At 42.0% G+C, this 17770-nt stretch overlaps 2 protein-coding genes across 3 annotated transcripts in view; one reads left to right on the forward strand and one right to left on the reverse strand.

Moving 5' to 3' along the window:
* SIK2 (salt inducible kinase 2) overlaps positions 1-17770 on the forward strand; it is a 48887-nt gene that overhangs the window by 16629 nt on the left and 14488 nt on the right. The window contains exons 1-5 of one of the 2 annotated variants that reach the window (XM_026863782.1): positions 8434-8687; positions 10807-10931; positions 12975-13098; positions 15107-15327; positions 16805-16957. In XM_026863782.1, the coding sequence (XP_026719583.1) occupies positions 12978-13098; positions 15107-15327; positions 16805-16957 (495 nt within the window). In that variant the 5' untranslated portion in view covers positions 8434-8687; positions 10807-10931; positions 12975-12977. Of the gene's footprint in view, positions 1-8433; positions 8688-10806; positions 10932-12974; positions 13099-15106; positions 15328-16804; positions 16958-17770 lie in introns of those variants that run through there. The other variant, XM_026863783.1, reaches the window with a different exon arrangement.
* ALG9 (ALG9, alpha-1,2-mannosyltransferase) overlaps positions 1-17770 on the reverse strand; it is a 96263-nt gene that overhangs the window by 1944 nt on the left and 76549 nt on the right. The window contains exon 15 of the mRNA XM_026863784.1: positions 14093-14207. Coding sequence (XP_026719585.1) covers positions 14093-14207 — 115 coding nt within the window. The remainder of the gene's footprint in view (positions 1-14092; positions 14208-17770) is intronic.

A 17770-nucleotide genomic window follows, 5' to 3' on the forward strand; every position in this document is an offset into this window, starting at 1 on the left:
ATTTACCAGGATGGCTTCAGTAAATACTGCTGCAAGTCACATGCACCCCCCTTACTATAAGGAACTGAACTAAATATAAGGGATTTTTGGGTGCTATTGTTCATCTGTGCTTTCTTTCCTTGCCTTCTGATCTGCTGCTCTTCCCCCTATTTTTACTACCACATTCTGTGCCTTCTAATTTCTCTTCTTCCACATCAGTGTTCTGCGCTGTGGTTTGTCACATTCAGCCTGGCATAGATTTTCAGAACTCCTCAGGGGCCTCAGCTCGCTGGAGCGGGGCTGGATTCGGAGGTATTCCTTTCATGGATGTCCTTAGCACTGCAGGGATGCAAGTTCCCTGCCTCCCTGAACACTGCAGCGCAAGCATGACACAGGCTCACAAAAACACTACTTCAAAGGCATCTCAGGAGACCTGTTAACCAAAGAAAGGTTAGAGACATGAACTCTTCTGTCACGGGGAATTTCAATGCGTAGGTTCTCCAGGGAGTCCAATAAAAGCACTGATAAATGGTAGTTACTAGATTCCATCAGCTGCTGCTGTCTCTTTCCTTCTCTTAGTTGCTCTTGTGCTCTACCTCTGTATTACAGAAAAGCTAATTACAGATGGTCTGTATGTAAATGATCACATTAACTTGCAGTGATTCATATGATCTAATTCTTTCATGTATCTTTGTCAAGCCTTATCAGATTGATGGCAATTTCTGTGTCCACCCTCGGTGATAAAGTAGCTGAAGGGAAGTTATGACTTTGTAGAGATTTGTGCTGAGTCAGCTGTTCTGTTTTTCTCTGTAAAGGAGACAGGCGATGAATTCCACAAATGGTTTATTTGTGATTTTGGAGTTAGCTGGTGCTGTGCAAATCCCTGAGAAAGGTCTCTTCCAGTGGTTCATATTCTTCATGGTTCATTTACCAAACTGCGGAAGAACAAAGGGCAGGCAGGATGCCCACTCTGATAGTTAGAATTACTAAGGTGAAGGGTTCAAGGCCAGGTTGGACGGGGCTTTGGGCAACCTGGGCTAGTGGAACGTCCCTGCCCGTGGCAGAGGGGGTGGGACTGGATGGTCTTTAAGGTCCCTTCCAACCCAAACCAGTCTGTGATTTCTTTAGTCAGACATAGAAATGTGCATAAATTTACCTCTGTATTTCAGCTACCAGGAGAAGAAAGATTCAAAAATAATTGTTCCCAAAACTGTGAGTTTATGAGACTGCCACCCTTTATGCTTAAACAAGGAGGCTGGAGGGAAATGTAATAGTTTTGTGTTAATATTGCTGTAAAAGGAAGAGGAGGGAATTCAAAGGGTCTCTCTTTTTAGTCTTAGTAACTGGACAAGAAACAGAGGATGTGCAAAGATCCTGAGATGAGAGCTTTGATAGATTATTTTCTGGAAGATACTAGGTGGTTGGGAGCAAAAGCCTCAAACCTGCATTTTAGTGTAAGTAACATTAAGGAAGGTATTAATCAGATAAAAACATCCACCGAGAAGGTTGTGGCTGAAGAATGCCAAACTGGGCAGTCTCCATCGGGTTTGACATCAAATTCGGGTTTAGGACTAGCAAGGTGTAAATCTGCATGTTCTTCTCAAAGTTACTGCCTGTAGATAGCTGGATTGTTCATGTACCCTTTATTTTTGCTGGTTTTTTGAAGGGATCATAGGGACTGGATTTCAGTTACTGATCACTGCTAGGCTATGCTGTCATCAAATAAAACTTGCTCGTTGTCTGTCCAGTGAAACATCTGCGCATTTGTGAAAATTAAAGACAGCTTTGAACTGAGGATGGAATAGTGACCTCTCTGTGTGCTTCCAGTCCCACAAAACTGCCAGATTAAGATGCCTTATAGACATCTGCAGAAATCCTGCCATCTCGATGGTAAAGCTGCTGTGTTTGAACCCGATGAGGTAGGAGAGACTGTTATTTTGAAGCAGGTTGTAATGCTGGTTTGTCTTGCTGGTGGACAGTAAAATATGCATTGACGTCAGAACTGGCTGATCAGCATTCAGTTCATGAAGTGGGTCAGGTTTGTTTCTAACACACTCATACCTTTCCTTTATCAGTACCTCTCTTCCGATTATCTCCTTTGCTCATGTTACTATTATAACAAAAGATCCATGTGGCTCCGTGAAGCCAGGCAGATTCAATTCTGTTGGTAATTTTAGAAAAATGGATTAATTATAGCGCTGAAGCTAGTATCCCTTTTAAAGGATTTTTGGAGGTACAAATTAGAGACTACCTCATATTGCTAGATGCACAGCAGAAGTTGCAGTGGCTCTGGCAGGGAACTTCCATTTCTCAAATTGCAAACAGGTTTGAAATCTCAGTCTGTTTCCATTTTTAACGGGAAAACAGATTCCATTTAAATGATGTATGTTCAAAAAATTATACCTTCTAAATTCAAGATTATTCTAAAGGGGGTAATGAGATTGAGAAACAAAATACCGCAAATGTTGAGAGCCAATATTTGCAGATTGCACAAACACAGAGTTTATTCAACTGAGCACAATGCTGCAAATGATTGCATTTTTTTTTAACGTGCAGATTCAGGCAAATGTTAAGAAGATCACTCCATTATATAATCTCAGTCCTCTGGTAATGAGTCCAATTTCAGTCGTTCTAGAATTCTGTGGCTGGCATCTTTTTTTTTTTTTTTTTTTTTTTTTTTTTTTTTTTCACATTTTTCCCTTAAACATCAGTAAGGTTCTTAAAATCTGTTTCTCTGGAATGAGAAATCTTAATAGTGGTCTTAGGTTAAAAACTATGACCTTTGATCCAGAATTATTATGGTAGATTAGCACTTAGAAAGTAGAAACAAGGTGGAGGGGGAAAGAGAGAGAATGAGAGAATAGTGATTGTTTTGTGTTTAATTGAATCCTGGCCATTCTAACACTCCAAAAAGTGGGACAACTGAACTGACAGTCCAATAATTAAAAATTGAGGAAGCCCAATGGACCAAGCATCCAGTATCCTATCTAAATCCTGAACTTTTTCTTTGAAATGCTTTTCACGGATGCTGTTAATTCTTGGGTTCTTAAGAAATAGTTTTAAATCATTTGAAAGACAATAAGTGTAAATAGCATAATGGCAACAAAAAGAGGTTACCATAATAATTTATGTACCCTAACAAATAATGCTGGTCTCCCTGCACAGGTTATTATTTTGTCCAACAATAGAATATAATTGGATTTCTAAAGATAAGAGCAGATTGCTGAGATAATGCAACAGTGTTCTTAAGTCCTATGTTACATGAAAAAGTCCAGTATGAATTAGAAGGCATCTGGCTCTTACTGTGCTTTGTATTGTCAATGCATGCTCTTTTTTCAGCAGAAATACATAAGTGAAGGACACTGGTGTTCCTTATCCATGAAAAAGAGAAGAAATTGAAGTCTTAGCACTGTAGATCAGAGGCAGAGTGAAGGAACCACTCTCCAGACACGTACCCCGAGACAAGGTGCACAGCCGTTGAGGAATTCAGGGGTGGGTCGGATCCATCTAGCAGCCAGGATACACCGGGCTGGCTGTGTCCTGCAGCGCTTGTGCTCGTCCCTACCCTCAAACCCCAGCAGCCAGTGTTGTTGTATTAGTTCTTATACAGAGTGCATCCTTGGCTACCCCTTCTTGTGTCAATTTATAGACTTTTCATTCATGGATTTGCCTAATAAAACTCAACCACCTACGTGTCACCAGACCATCAGATGCAAGCCAGTTGCTGCTGTTTCACACAGTCAAGTGCTGTCTTGAGAGCATAAGGTCTGTAATTCTGTTGCTCAGATGGGGAGCAAAGGTAACAGCCTTGCAAGGATCACACCATTCAGTTCGAAGATGTCCTTGCTCTTGAGCTACTTTCGGTAACCAGAAATAAAACTATTATGTTTTACAAAATTAAGCATGTCAAGGTAATAGTAAAAAAGCAAAAATCCTAATTGTAACATAAACCTGAAGCTTCTCTTGTATTGATTGGTCATCCTTAAAGACTCTGTTCTGTCTTTCGCTATTCAGACTTGTTCATGTTTCTTTTTGAAGTGGCTTCCACCTGTTCACATTCACCAAATAGCTAACTTCAAATCCAGCCTGGATAGGCAAAGAGTGTCACTTCCTTCGGAATTGAAATCTTGGGTATTTCCAAGCAGGTCATGCTTTCTATAGCTGTGCTTACAAATATACGTACATGTACTTGTGAATCTGATATGAAAATTTATGAGGGTAACAACTGAGTAGGAGCTGAAGTTCAGACATAAAGATTGGTATTTATCTGCAGTACTAAGAGGATGTTGAAAACCTGACGAATTGAAGGTAAGTGAAGGGAGAGATCAGATTTAATGACACCTACACAGATGGGAGAATGCTTCCGAGAGAAGAAATTGCTTCGTGTCTCCTGAAGTATTGTCAAGGTTGCCAAGCCAGTTATGTGTGAAGAAAAGCCTCCTCCAAGAGAATAAAAAAATTCACAACAAAAGTCTAGCTGTGATAGGGAAAAGGCAGGTGACATACAGAGATTGGGGGATTTTTTGGTAGAAGATTTTGTGGTTTCCCCATTACTATGGCTGAAGTTGCAGTGGTTTCAGAGCTGAAGGAGGATGTAAAAGTAAGGATAGCGTGTGTGTTACATTCAGTGTTTCCTGTGTAGATGTGGCATCTGGGCTGACCTTGGCCGTTTGCACCTCCAGAGCACGGTGACGTGCCAGGATGCCGTTGTGTAACTGTTGATGCAGCAGCCGGGCAGTCTGTGTGCTTGCAGAGCGTGATGCTGTTCACGGATCTCACGTGTGCTCTGACCTTCAGATGGTCTTTCTGGCACTGTTGCTTTCTTACTGATAGGCGCCGGGGCTCTTCTTTGATTACGGACAAGTCCCAAAAGTTCACTGCTGTGACACTGGGTATCTGATTTTCTGACTTTGAGCTAATACAGTGACTTTGGACTGATGTTGGAGATTTAAACTCTTGGGGGTTCCACCTATAACAGATACTTAGAGCAGTGTGAGATGTTCTCTTGTAACAGTATCTGGAATACAATATTAATTTAGGGACATTGAGTTAAAAGGGTAGAATGAAGCTTAAATACTTGTTTGTCTTTTAAGTTTCCAGTCTGATTGTTCACAGTGCAAAAACAGATGAGGGATATGAGTATCCCGTGTCACCACAAAAATGACAGCTCATCATTAGCCATCAGCACACAGATACCTACACCTCTAAGGAGCTAGAGTGGTTGTAGATCTGATTTAATCAATCACTCTTTCCAGCAAACTCAAGCATTTGTATTTGAACTAGACTTTATCTTTTTAAAAGTCCTTAAATTTCTAGTGATATTTTTATCACCACATACTCCAATCCACCAAATAGTTCTATGCTGCTGTAGAAGATGATTCTAAATCAGATCTGTTAAGATAAATCATTAAATATAACCGTTTCTGAGTTATTTATGCCCCAGAGCCCCTTGACCAAGCAGTTTGCTTGAGTCCAGCCGTTCTGATCATAATCTTTCTTCGGTTATTCTCAGGAATTGTTACTTCCAAGCTGAAGCCATGGGCTGGAGCTCCTTATTTGTCACTAGAATCACTTTAGCAGATTGGATGTCAGATAAGACCTGTAGTTCTAGTCTGGATGACAAGGCTATCTAGTGACCAAATCAGCTTTCCTAGGACAGAGATTTACTTGTTCGGTACAAAAGCATTTAGGGGAGGAAGAAAAAAATGTAAAACTGCAAGGATATGAGAGATGTATCTATTCCTGCTTTGTGTGAATGCAAATAATGGGTATGGTTAGTTTGAGATGAGAAGTAAAAAGCATTAATCCTACAACTGAAGAGCTCCATGGGTTGAATTACTGTAAGCAGATCTTAGTCATGGAGCATTAAGGACCTGAACCTTTGCAGAATTTTTGTCGTAGAGGAATTGGCATGCCCAGTTTCTACCGATCTGACTGTGTTGCTATTACCGTTAACCCTTTATAATGACCTTGCCAACCCCATCCCACAGGTATTTTGAAGTTTCTAGAAAAGAGAAGGAATATTCTATTCCATACGTTCTCTGCTGCATATTAGAAGTGGGTGTCCTAAAATGACTTCCGTGGTTCAGCTTTATCTGCACGCAAGGGTTCCTGCAGCAAATGGTGCAGTTAGTATTTGTGCAGGTGTCAACTGTCTGTGGGAATAGGTCCTGTGTAGCTGCACTGAGGCACTTTGGGATCACTTCCAGGACAGATAAAGATCAGATTTTTTTTTTTTTTTCCTGCAAGAGGAGTTAAAAGAACGGCTTACTGGTACCAGAGGAATTTAGCTCTTGTCATTCCAGTAGTGTCACTGGACTTTACCTGGAGCGTACAGGGAGCCAGAGGAGTGACCTGCCCATCTGTCTGTGAAGCAAGACTGAGTTTTCAGAGTCCCTGCAGATCCAAATTAGAGGTTCTCCTGGATCGCTAACTGCAGGGTTAGTGCAGCCTGGGAAGAGTTGCTGACAGCCCGGTATGGAATGATCTGTAACAGGCTCAGCCCCTGGCCACATTTCTTTAAGGTGTCTAGACAAATAAAGAGCAGTCTTTCGGCAGCTTTGGGGTAGACCTAGAAGTTTCCTGGGTGTGGTCAGGTAGTTGAAAGTAGATACAGCCCATTTTCCTGTGTTTTCAACACAACCTGGCTGACGATGATATTTAAGCCGGTATCTTTATCATCCAGTCATGGACTAGACTTAATAGGGGTGTTCTGCTTATTCCTAGACTTGATCTTTTATGACAGAAAATTCAGAAATCTTTGATACACGATTTCACAGAATGACTAGTTTCTTTAGAATAAAAGGCAATTTCTGACCACATGTTGAGACAGTGATGAAGTATGTACAGAGTACTGGACTGTATAGTTACAACTGAGGAAAAAATCTGTAAAGCCAGTGCTTACAAAAGGAAATGAGACTTAGTGCTTTGCCTTATACCCTGATGTATTTGGGTCACTGGGCTGAGATGTGCCCAGAGCACGTGATGTACATGAAAGGTGGCAGGAAGTTTACAGCAGAATTACAGCATCAGATTTCAGGCTGTGGAAATGTTGAGGTGGAATTTTTCAGCAGAGAGTGACTGGTTTCTGTTTTCTGTTTAGAGAATGACCAGGCACTTCAGTTATGCTTAGCCCTGGCCTGGGTCAGTCCCTGATTTGTTACTCAAATTTGGGCAAGTCTAGTAACTTCTGTGTTCCAGTGTCCTCATCACCTGTAAAACTGGTTTGTTGTTTTACACCCTAAAACCCCTGATAAGAGAGACAAAATTCCATAATCAACACCTAGAAATTCTAAATACAAAGAGCTGTTTTATGCATGTTGCAAAATATTTTTTAAAGATGCATTGTTTTGGTAGAAGAACACTACTGAGAACCGGTCTAAGTGAGGTTAGACAGTTATACCGCTGCATTTAGCTGTTCCATCAAGACAACTGCAAGTGAGCTTTACAAAAAGGAAGGCTAAAATGACGCAGAATGACACTGATTGTGTGTGTATAACTGTGGCTGATCTACAGTTACCTGAATCAAATGGGTTAAAAAAGGCCAGTTATACTATGAATGCCCCCCAGTAATCTTGCTGCTAAATGGAATCGTGACTGGTTTTATTACCTTACAGTGTATGTTACTGTAGAGATTTCCATACTGAGAGCTGAACGGTTGCATAGTCTTGATTCTGAATTATTCCTAAGTAGTGCATATTATTAAAGACAATTCAAAAAACCTGCTTATATTAGTAGTACTGTCTAACATAATGGGGAGTCAGTGCGATGCAGTAAGGGAAGAGAGGTGAGGAAGGGACTAATTATAATTAACCAGTGGTACACAAAGACTTGGAATCTTTTCCTAAGTCTTACAGATTTCTTGCTGAAATCTTCAGTGAGCTTGTAGTTTAAAGAATTAATGAAAACAGCCAAAAGGCCTGTGAGATCATGCTGTTTGTGAATGTTTCCCAGATCGTTTTTGAACTGTAACCCAGTTTGACAGAGAGCAGGAACCTCAAAAGGCAAATAGGTTCATGTATAGGAGTTAAAGTAGGGGGTGGTTTGTCTTACCTGTGGAAACAGTTGAGGAAGGAGTCACAAAAATGACCAGAGAGACGGCACACCTCTGCTGTGAGGACAGGCAGAGAGAGTTGGGGTTGTTCAGCCTGGAGAAGGCTCCAGGGACACCTTTAGAGTGGCCTCTCAGTCCTTAAAGGGGGCTTATAGGAAAGATGGGGATGAACTTTTTAATTAGAAGAGGGTTGATCTAGACTAGATCTAAGGAAAAAAATTTTTATGATGAAGGTGTTGAAGCGCCGGAGGAGGTTGCCCAGAGAGGTGGTAGATGTCCCATCCCCTGGAAACACTCCAGGTCAGGCTGGGCAGGGCTTGGAGCAACCTGCTGGAGGTTGAAGATGCCCCTGATCATTGCGGGGGGGGGTGTTGTGGGGAGGGGGGTGGATGACAGACTAGATAACCTTGAAACGTCCCTTCCAACCCAAGCTAGGATTCTATACCTTATCACATGCTAAGGAAAATCTTGGAAGACAGAAGAAAAAAAAAAAAGCTCTAAAAAAAGCCTCTTCAGTTCTGGTATTCCCGAAACTGCTTCTTCTGCCTATGTTTATTTTTTATGTATGTTGCAGGAAGAGTTCTATTAAAAGAACTGCTGGAGCTCTTGTGTCCTGTTAGGAAAGCAACCAAATACCTTTACTGTTAAGCTCAGTGTAAGTAGTCTAATTCAATTTCCATACTGCTTCTCTAAAACAAGTCCAGGTTAACTTTATCTAAACTTAGTGAGTTCTCTGTTTAATCTCTCTGTATTGTTTTGATTCTGAGGGTTCTGTCATGGTTTTATAGCTCATGATGTGTGACGACAAGGCAGCGAGGCACTTCCCTCTCAGTCACACAAGCTATACAAATAGAAGTAAACAAAGTGGTACCAGCAGTGCCTGTGTCTGCTAACCACAGTGTTTATCAGGTTTGCTATCTGCTGATCAGCGCTGTATTGTATTAACATACCTCAGAGGCATTCAATGCTTGATAGTACTGAAACCACAGCCTGATTACTGTTTATCAACGCTGCTGACTTTCACAGGATTCCTCCAGTCCTACCAGCCTGCAGTATTAGTCTGCAGGAGCCTGGTGAGCTACAAGGGTAAAAGCATTATCACCTTAAGAAAACACCTTCTGTAACCTTCTACTGCACAGTTTGCTCCAGTGTGGAAGGAGTGGCAGGGAGCAGTCAAATCATTGTTCAGATGGGAGTAGACCAGTGACAAACATAAACAGTGTTGCTGCGCTTGACTGTCTTTGCATGTCACTTGCTAATGCTCTGTTCTGTATTTCCTTCAGAGATACAGCTGACCAGTTAGTAAATTGAAGCCACTTTACCTGAAAGCCTTAAATCCAAAGAATATTTGTCCCTGTTACCAGGTCTCTCTCCTTGGGAACTACTTCTTTGCTTTAGTATTAACAGCATTTGTTGTCACAGAGGACACACAGGGGGCCTGCAATGCAAGTGGAGTAGAGGACTAAGAGTAGTAATGCTGGGAGCAACAGTGACAAATCCTGGCATCCTCGATTGAATTCCAAGAGAAAACCCCCCTAGACTTCAGTGGAGCAGCTATTTTGATTCACGGTGTGAACAGGTGTATCCAAACACTGTGCCCCAGTGGCTTTTATTAAAAGCCTGATGAGTAAGAGCCTTGTGTGTTCAAACTGAGGAGTGTCATGGAAGGAGTGGGATCAGAATAAGTATCTGCAGTGGATGTAGGAGGGACTGTTGGGATCCTGGCAGGAAGAGCAAAGAATGCAAAAGCAAATGATGTATGGACTAAGCTAAGGGAGTGAGTGATGGCGGGATGTACGGGGAACTGGAGGAGCTGGGCTGTGAAGAGCTCCAGACACTGGTAAGAGCAGAGTGGAAGGCAAGAGAGCTACAGATCAGAGCACCAGGGAGCTGTAGCAGCCGCCTGAAATCCTGCATTTTGAAAATAATCAGCGTCAGTTCAGTCATTAAGCCAGCTTCCTCGCTAGTAATGTTGTTTGCTGTATTGTTCTAGTAAAAAGAAAAAAGGCAACCTGGGAGAGCAGCAACAAGGGAAGCTGGAAGAACAAATTGCATCAGACCCTGACCTGACTTCACGTCTCTGTGCAGCAGTGGCTGCCATTTTGCTTTTCCCTGTTGGATTAGTACAAGTAGTGACTAATACTGAAGGCCCGTGGGACCCACATCTGGTCCCATATTAAGCCATAAAAAGAAACATTTAAAAGAACCACTCAGTTGTGGAATGGTAGGTTCCAGTTGGAGATTGAAAGGGCTGTAGACAATCTCAGGAGCAGTTTCCTTCCTAGCAAAAGGCTTTGTTTTCCCATGCTTGTTGCCTTTGGCAGAGTTCCTTCCTCCCATCGCCAAAGTTGATGTTTTGTTGTCAAAATCTGTTGTGTAGCCGAGGTTAGTGAGCACCTAAAGAAAACTCAGGAAATCTCAGCTCTAGTACTGAATCTCCGATAGCTCTAGGCAAGTAAATAAGCTCGTATGTATCCAAGATGGTCAGTTTTGTTGAATTTTAGTGATAGCTATTTATAAACTTGGATTTAGCAAACTGGGAGAAGTTCACTCAACTCCTACAGGTTGTGAAGTTTTGCAGAGTGTTTTAATAATTATGTAGTTGTCAGAAAAATAGCAGTATAGGACATTTCAGCATCCCAATAACTATTTTTCAGTGGGAGTACTGATAAAAGGATGAATGGAAGTGAGCTTTCAGGCCTAGTCCATGCATGTAATTATTCTTTCTAACGCAACTAGAGTTTGGAGTGACTTTCTCCTTCATTTCTCAACAGATTTTGGATTTGGAAATTTCTATAAGAGTGGTGAGCCTCTGACGACATGGTGTGGAAGCCCACCGTATGCAGCCCCAGAAGTGTTTGAAGGACAGCAATACGAGGGACCCCAGCTGGATATCTGGGTATCATTATTCTTTTTTTAACTGGATCCAAGTCAACTTTTAGGAAGCTGGAACAAAAGAATCATCTTTGACTTTTCTTAAGCTGCAGACAAGATGTTCCACTTCAGCTTGCTTTCATAAAATCCTCTTAACATTGAGTGGAATTGAATTTATCTATCCAGGTGGCTGTTAAATGTGCACTGTAGGTGTATGTTAGCCCACTAGAGGGAAAACTGTAGCTCCTCCAAGAGCTCTCCTGACTGAATGCATGAGCTTTGCTTTTTTTCAGTGCATTTAGTATCTTCTGTATTAAGTGGGAATTGAACTTGCAAGGCTGTAAGTTCTTGATGAGGTTAAAGGGATCCTGAGCCACTGAAACAGGAGGGGTGATGACTGCTTTGCTCTTTGAGCTGGAAAAGAGCACGTTTGTGCCACACACGTTTCTGCTGGAGGCAGCTGCATGGTTTTGAGGCGGTGTGTCTCCGTGCGTACTGCTCTAATGGAAGAGGACAGAGCGCACAATCCACATCCTGATGCAATAGAAAAGGGAGTAAAATGAACTGAAGAAGTTCTGTGCACCCTTCACGCATTGTCAGGGACAGCTTCTCATTCCTCATATGGTTTTCTTTGGGTTTTTTTGTTTTTTTAATTTTAGTATTCTGGTACCTAAAGCAACCAGAGGCAGTACAGTTTGGCAGCCTCTGCTCTGGCACCAGGCTTGCACTGATAATGTTGCACGTAGCACAACGGCGGGCACTGACATTTTGGTCTGAGCCTGCTACACCAACAGGGCAGTTCAGGGAGAGTCACCTTCAGCCAGTGATCTAATTTAAATTAATTGCATTAACAAATAAAAACTGTGCTTTTAGATACATATATTTGTGTCTGTGCATGTATCTTATGTGCATATACATATATGTAAGTAGCTAGATTTTTTTTAAAAAGGTCACAACCTTTCTGAACCTTTAGTAACTGGTAAGTTACTGGTTAGTAACACCAGACCTCAGCTACGCTGAACTGTTTGAGTGTCAGAAGTGAATCTCTCAACTTCGGTAAATATTCTTTAAATACATAAGATCCTAAAATAGTTAACAGAATCTGCCAGCCCACAAGAAGTGCACATGCTCATATTTAAGAGAAAATCATCATCATCATCTTCACTTCAGAGATGAGTTAAGGATTCTGTATCTGCAACTTCCAGTCACAGAACAGGTCTGCTGGAAGTGCTAAACTTGCAGGAAGAATGCCAACAATCCACGGTTCAGTTTTTGGCAAGTTAAGGAAGGAAGAAAGTGACTTTTAAATATATGTATTTAATTTTAAAATACCTGTGTACTTAGAGAGTTTTACGGCACATGTCAAATGCCTGCCTTTCCCCCTTGAGAAATCTGACTGACGTGAGGGGCTGCTGTGGTACTGTATTTTTTTTTGGCATATACTGCAAGACTATTTCCACTTGCAGTGCCAATTAACAAGAATACTTTCAAAAATGAGTCTGGCAGTTGGAGGACAGCTCTTGCCCAGATTGTCTCCTTTTGCTCATATGAAATATTCCCTCGTGCTCCGTGCTGACAGAGCAGTGCAGAATTACTAGTTGGTGTTCCCCAGAGCTCACTGGCCATGAAGTCACCAGTGTGCCTCTTACCCAGGCTTCTGCAAATTGGTAAATGTAAAAGGTTAGTTTCTTATTTTGAGCAGCTGCTGTCTGTGGGTTTGAACAACACTGAGATTAATAAATAGCGTCTCTAATTCTCACCTGAAGTTGGGACTCACTTTTCAGGTATCATTCAGCCACCTGCGTGGAGCTTCCTGCTAGCAGCCAGAGTCTTTAACCCATTACACTTCAGTGTACCTGCGTATCAGCACAAGGTACTGCAAGCCTAGCCTTTCTGGGTTAGCTGAGTGTTCTTAATGTTTAGGGATTGTCAGAAATCCAACTCCTTTTTGTATAAGTTTCCTACTTCTGCAGAACGTAATTTTAATTTTTGCTGTGAGAGGATTTGGCTAGCCAGCCTCAGACTTTGCTTGTAGCTTGAAAAATGAAATGAATATTCTCTCTTACAGAGCATGGGTGTAGTTCTTTATGTTTTGGTCTGTGGAGCATTACCTTTTGATGGACCAACACTCCCCATACTGAGGCAACGAGTTCTTGAAGGAAGGTTCAGGATCCCTTACTTTATGTCAGAAGGTAACAGCGTGTCCTCTTATGCTCTTGGTGTGGTAAACCTTGAGTAAATTCTAAAATAATCTCTGCTGCAATACAGCGAAGGGTGGTGCATCTGCACACTAGATTATGGTATAAACACACTATTCATTTTCCAGAGAAACACAAATAAGCCTAGGTGAGCTGGATGTGTTTGCAGTTAGGCTGCCAGGCAAACCACGCCGTGCAGGGATATCGCAGTGTGGCTGTGCCATGGGCAGGGAGAGTTGAAATGGAAGCTGAAGGATCTCTCAGCCCACTGTGAACAAAAATAATGGGGATGCAGGGGGAGAGGGACACTTAGGGAGCAATTAGCTTTTGGTCTGCAAGATCGTAAATATTTTAACGTGGAAAGAAAATACACTATGAGCACTATCAGTGTGAACCGTAAGCTGTGGATTGGGTGTTTCATTGTTTTTGACAGCGTCTGCTAAACAAAAGGAAAAAAAAAATGCACATCCATCACGTTCTCACCATCATGTATCTGGCACTTCCACATATAACTGACATCTCTCCCTCAATTGCTCCATCTGTTGGGGTTCACTCTCCCTCATGCCTGTTCAGGCAAGAACATGTGAGGCCAGATTTATACAGGGTTTGATGTTGTCCTTCAGCTTCCCTCTATGAAAGGGTCTCTAAAGCAGATTACTTCAAAACCACCTTCAGGAATCAGATCCTCTTTTGATATACTAGTTTCTGTGCTTTTTTTAAAAAAGGGAGTTAAATTATTTTATTAATTAAAGTTTTTGAGCCCTGTTGTCAAGGGTTCTGTGGCACAAAACATTCTGGTCTTCCCCTTTTTCTTGCTGGTGGCGTGTACTTCTGTGCACCACCTCTGAAAACAGCCACTGCAGCGTGTCTGTAGTGCACGTGGCATCACAGCAACCCCAGCTTCATGAGCTTCGTTTGCAGCCAGCACAGAACTGTGGTGTGTTTCTGTGACACTGCTGACATGAGGGTGTGAGCTAGATCCAGGTACCTGGCTGTGAGCTGTGGTCACAGCAGTGACTGCAGTGTAGATCGGCTGTTTGCTGCCCCCCTTGCTGGTCATTTTGTGATGCAGGGAGTGGGGAAGGGTCTGCCTCTTCACAAAACTGAAAAGGAGATGTAAACAGGAAGAAATAACCAGAAATATCTCTCTGAACTATTTGTTATAACTACCTAAATGGACTGACTCATAACAACTGTACTGTAGCCGTATCATTGTCAGGTAGAAGTGCATGGCAGATTGATAAACTCCCTTAAAGGAACTTACATTAACTTCCTATCATATACACACTGCACGTTCATCTCTCATGCCCTCCTCTTCCAAAAACCAACTGCGATCTGAAGAAAAATCTGATGGTTTTAATGGTGTCCAGCATGGAGGAGGCAGAAAGCACCAATGGTTTGGTGTGTTCAGAATTATTCTGGCACCTAAAGCTACTGATTGTGCTTCGGTCCTCAAATTAAAGCAGATAAACCTCTAGACCCACTGGCTACTATTCACAGGCATGGAGAACTTATTTTTACCTTTGTTTTTGTGACCGCTAGGGTGGAAATACATTTAAAAAAAATAATAAATCCAGACACTAACCCTAGTTTTGCCAATCCCTTGTTTTAGGAGCCTAGACAAGCTGTTTCAAAATGTGCTGGAGAAGGATGCTGGTTAGTCCCTGCCACACCTCACAGAGGTTGTTTGAAACTGCCGAGTTAATGTTAGCACTCTACTTAGAACAGCACAAAGAAAGATGTATTAAATATTGTTACTCTCATGCGGGAGCTGTGTAGAAGGAATGGCACTGTCAGCCATACCATGCATCTAAAGAAGTTGTGGTTTTGTCCTTAATGTGACTTTCAATCTTGTTTTCAGAGATCACTTTAGCCTTCAGGAAATGTATTTAGCACAGAAGTCAGCTTAGAAGTAAGGCAGTTTGCTGTTCGTGCTCTGTAGTGGTAGGTCTCAGGTGAACCTGCCTCTTAGCAGGTTGGTAATTTTTTTTTTTCCCAACAGAATGTGAACATCTGATTAGAAGAATGCTGGTCCTAGACCCATCCAAACGGTTAACTATTGCTCAGATTAAGGAGCACAAGTGGATGCTTATAGAAGTTCCTGCACAGAGACCTATTCTTTATCCACCAGGACAGGAGAATGAGCCTTCCATTGGAGAGTATAATGAGCAGGTCTTACGGCTAATGCACAGCCTTGGAATAGACCAACAGAAAACTATTGAGGTAAACCAGACTCAAACAGGTATTTTTCCATTAGGGGAAGTTCTCCTGTTTTGGTTTTATGGCTAGAATTTACTACCAGAGTTGCTTGCAACATCCTTTTCTCAACAGTTAGGGGGAAAAAACCCCACAACAAAACCAAACTGGTGTTGTATTTTTACCTGGTCAGACCCTAGCAAGGGCAAACATTTTAAACGTGCTGTGCTGCTGCCTCCCCATCCTGCTGATGTCTAAATCTGTGCCAGCAGACTGATCAGGAAGAGGAGAGACATGCTTCAAGAAAGTTTCCTAAAGATCAGCTCTAGCAGAGAGAAGGTGTTACACAATCTGCAGGCAAAACGCTGTGCGTTAAACCCACAGAGAGTTTCACCTCTGCCTTACGCTGGCCAGTCACACCCAGCTGTCCCAGTCCAAGGCATCCTTTGGCCCTAGAGGAAAACATCAGTGAAAAGGCAGCACTGTGAGAAAAAGGATACCCCTCTATGTCAGGAATCCAATTAGATCCCATGGAAAAGAATAATGTGTTCTGGTCTCATATCCCAGAACTAGGTACTATTCCTTCAGTGTATTAACTGTTTAATTTGAACAAGCACACATTTCAAAAAAAGGGATGTTGGCCATTGCTTTAAGTTAGAGGATGCACAGAAATAAAGAGGGGTCACTGTGTAAGAAATGGTAGCCCAATAGGGCTGCCTGTTACAATGGTGATACTTGCTGCTGCTTACAGTTTGTAATTTCTAGAGATTTTTTTGTTAGCTAAGTTGATTCTTAAGTACAGAAGTAAAATAAAGGAGCCGCATTAGGTTCCATGCTGTTAGATTTCCTGGGTGGGGTTGGGTAAATCTTTACTTGTCAAATGGAGAGAGAGGAGGGGGAATTAGAACGCAAAGTAAATTCATTTTTAACTTCTAAGAGGGTGGAAAATGAAATTCAAAAAGCATACAAGCAGTAAACAGTCAGATACCTCTGTCCAATCATTCTTATTACCAAACATAAATGCTAAGGCTCCCTGTGGAGTTAAGTCATTTCCTTTAGGATGGTCAATGCTCTGAACTCTTGGGGAGGTTGGCACTTGGAGTGCTTTCTGCTGGAAGAGGCTGGTTTCTGTGCTCTGCGGAGGCTCAGTTCCCCGTTGCTTTGAGTGACATGGAATGGCCAGTATATTCAGGAGGTCCTGGAGCTCAGTCCCTTCTCCAGGTTCAAACCTCTGAGTGTGCAGAGCAGCACCTGAATATTAGCTACAAGTACCGCTGCAGCCCAGAATCACCTGTGAGCTTGCCACTAACCTGTGACTGATGCTTTTCTTTGCCTCGCAATCTGGTTTGAAACTTTCTCAATTCAGCAGTGTTTGCCTACATCCCTGCCTCTTAATTTTATTTTTTTTTCCCCCTAGAGGGCAAGTTTTTCTTCCTAGTCTTGTAGAACATAAAAGATAAGGCATATTTGGCTGCACCCACACTTTCATGCTTCTCTTTTTCAGTCTCTGCAGAACAAGAGTTATAACCACTTTGCTGCTATCTATTACTTGTTAGTGGAAAGACTCAAATCCCACCGGAGTAGCTTCCCCGTAGAACAGAGACTTGATGCTCGTCAGCGCCGGCCCAGCACCATTGCTGAGCAGACAGTAGCCAAGGTAAGGTCTCATTCCTAGCAGGGCTGGGCTTAAGGTTGTGCAAGACATTCTTCTCTTTCAGAGTGGTGTTTCTACACAGATTCACTTAAAATCCGTTGCTGTTTTCAGATTTCTGTAGTATGTAGACTTGCAGTAGCATTTTGGAAAGACATTTTTTGGATTTGCTTCTTGTCAGAACTGTATGATGACACATCAGTTGTCTGGCATGCCTCCTACAACTGTTTGTGCTGCCTCCTCCCCAACACCCCCCCCTTCCCCTTCAAAAAAAAAAAGGCATTTGGAGGGGATTGAATAAGTTTTAAATGAGAAAGGGAAGTTGATTGCATTCTAAAACCCAAAACTCAAACAATGGGTTTGGCTCTAATGGGTATCTGTGTGGTTTGACCTTCCCTCCCAGGTTATTTCCCAGTTAAAGGGGAAGTACTGTGCTTGTGCTTCTAATTGGAACACTTCCATTTTTGAGAATTTCAAGCCTTTTGTGGGGACATCATGGATTAAAGTGTTAGAGAAATACCATTTCTGGAGGCTGTGCAAGAACTGGAACATCTTTAATGTGATTGACAAGTTGTTGAATTTATGGAGAGCTATGCTAGCATGGGGGCTAAAAGCATGCAGGCTCTACTTAGTGTTATAAACATAGTCACTCTAAAGGGTCTTGTTGAAAATAAAATTACTTTCTCCCCTGCTGTTCTCTAGAAATGCTTTCTGTCTCCCATGAAATGAAGCATGGCAAAGAATAGTAAAGAGGTACCCAAAAGAAAACATTAGGATCAACCTGTCAGGTGAAGATACCAATTCATTGTGATAAAAATA

This window comes from Athene cunicularia, assembly GCF_003259725.1.
Source record: "Athene cunicularia isolate RWA chromosome 24 unlocalized genomic scaffold, athCun1 chr24_part1, whole genome shotgun sequence".
Classification (NCBI taxonomy): domain Eukaryota; kingdom Metazoa; phylum Chordata; class Aves; order Strigiformes; family Strigidae; genus Athene; species Athene cunicularia.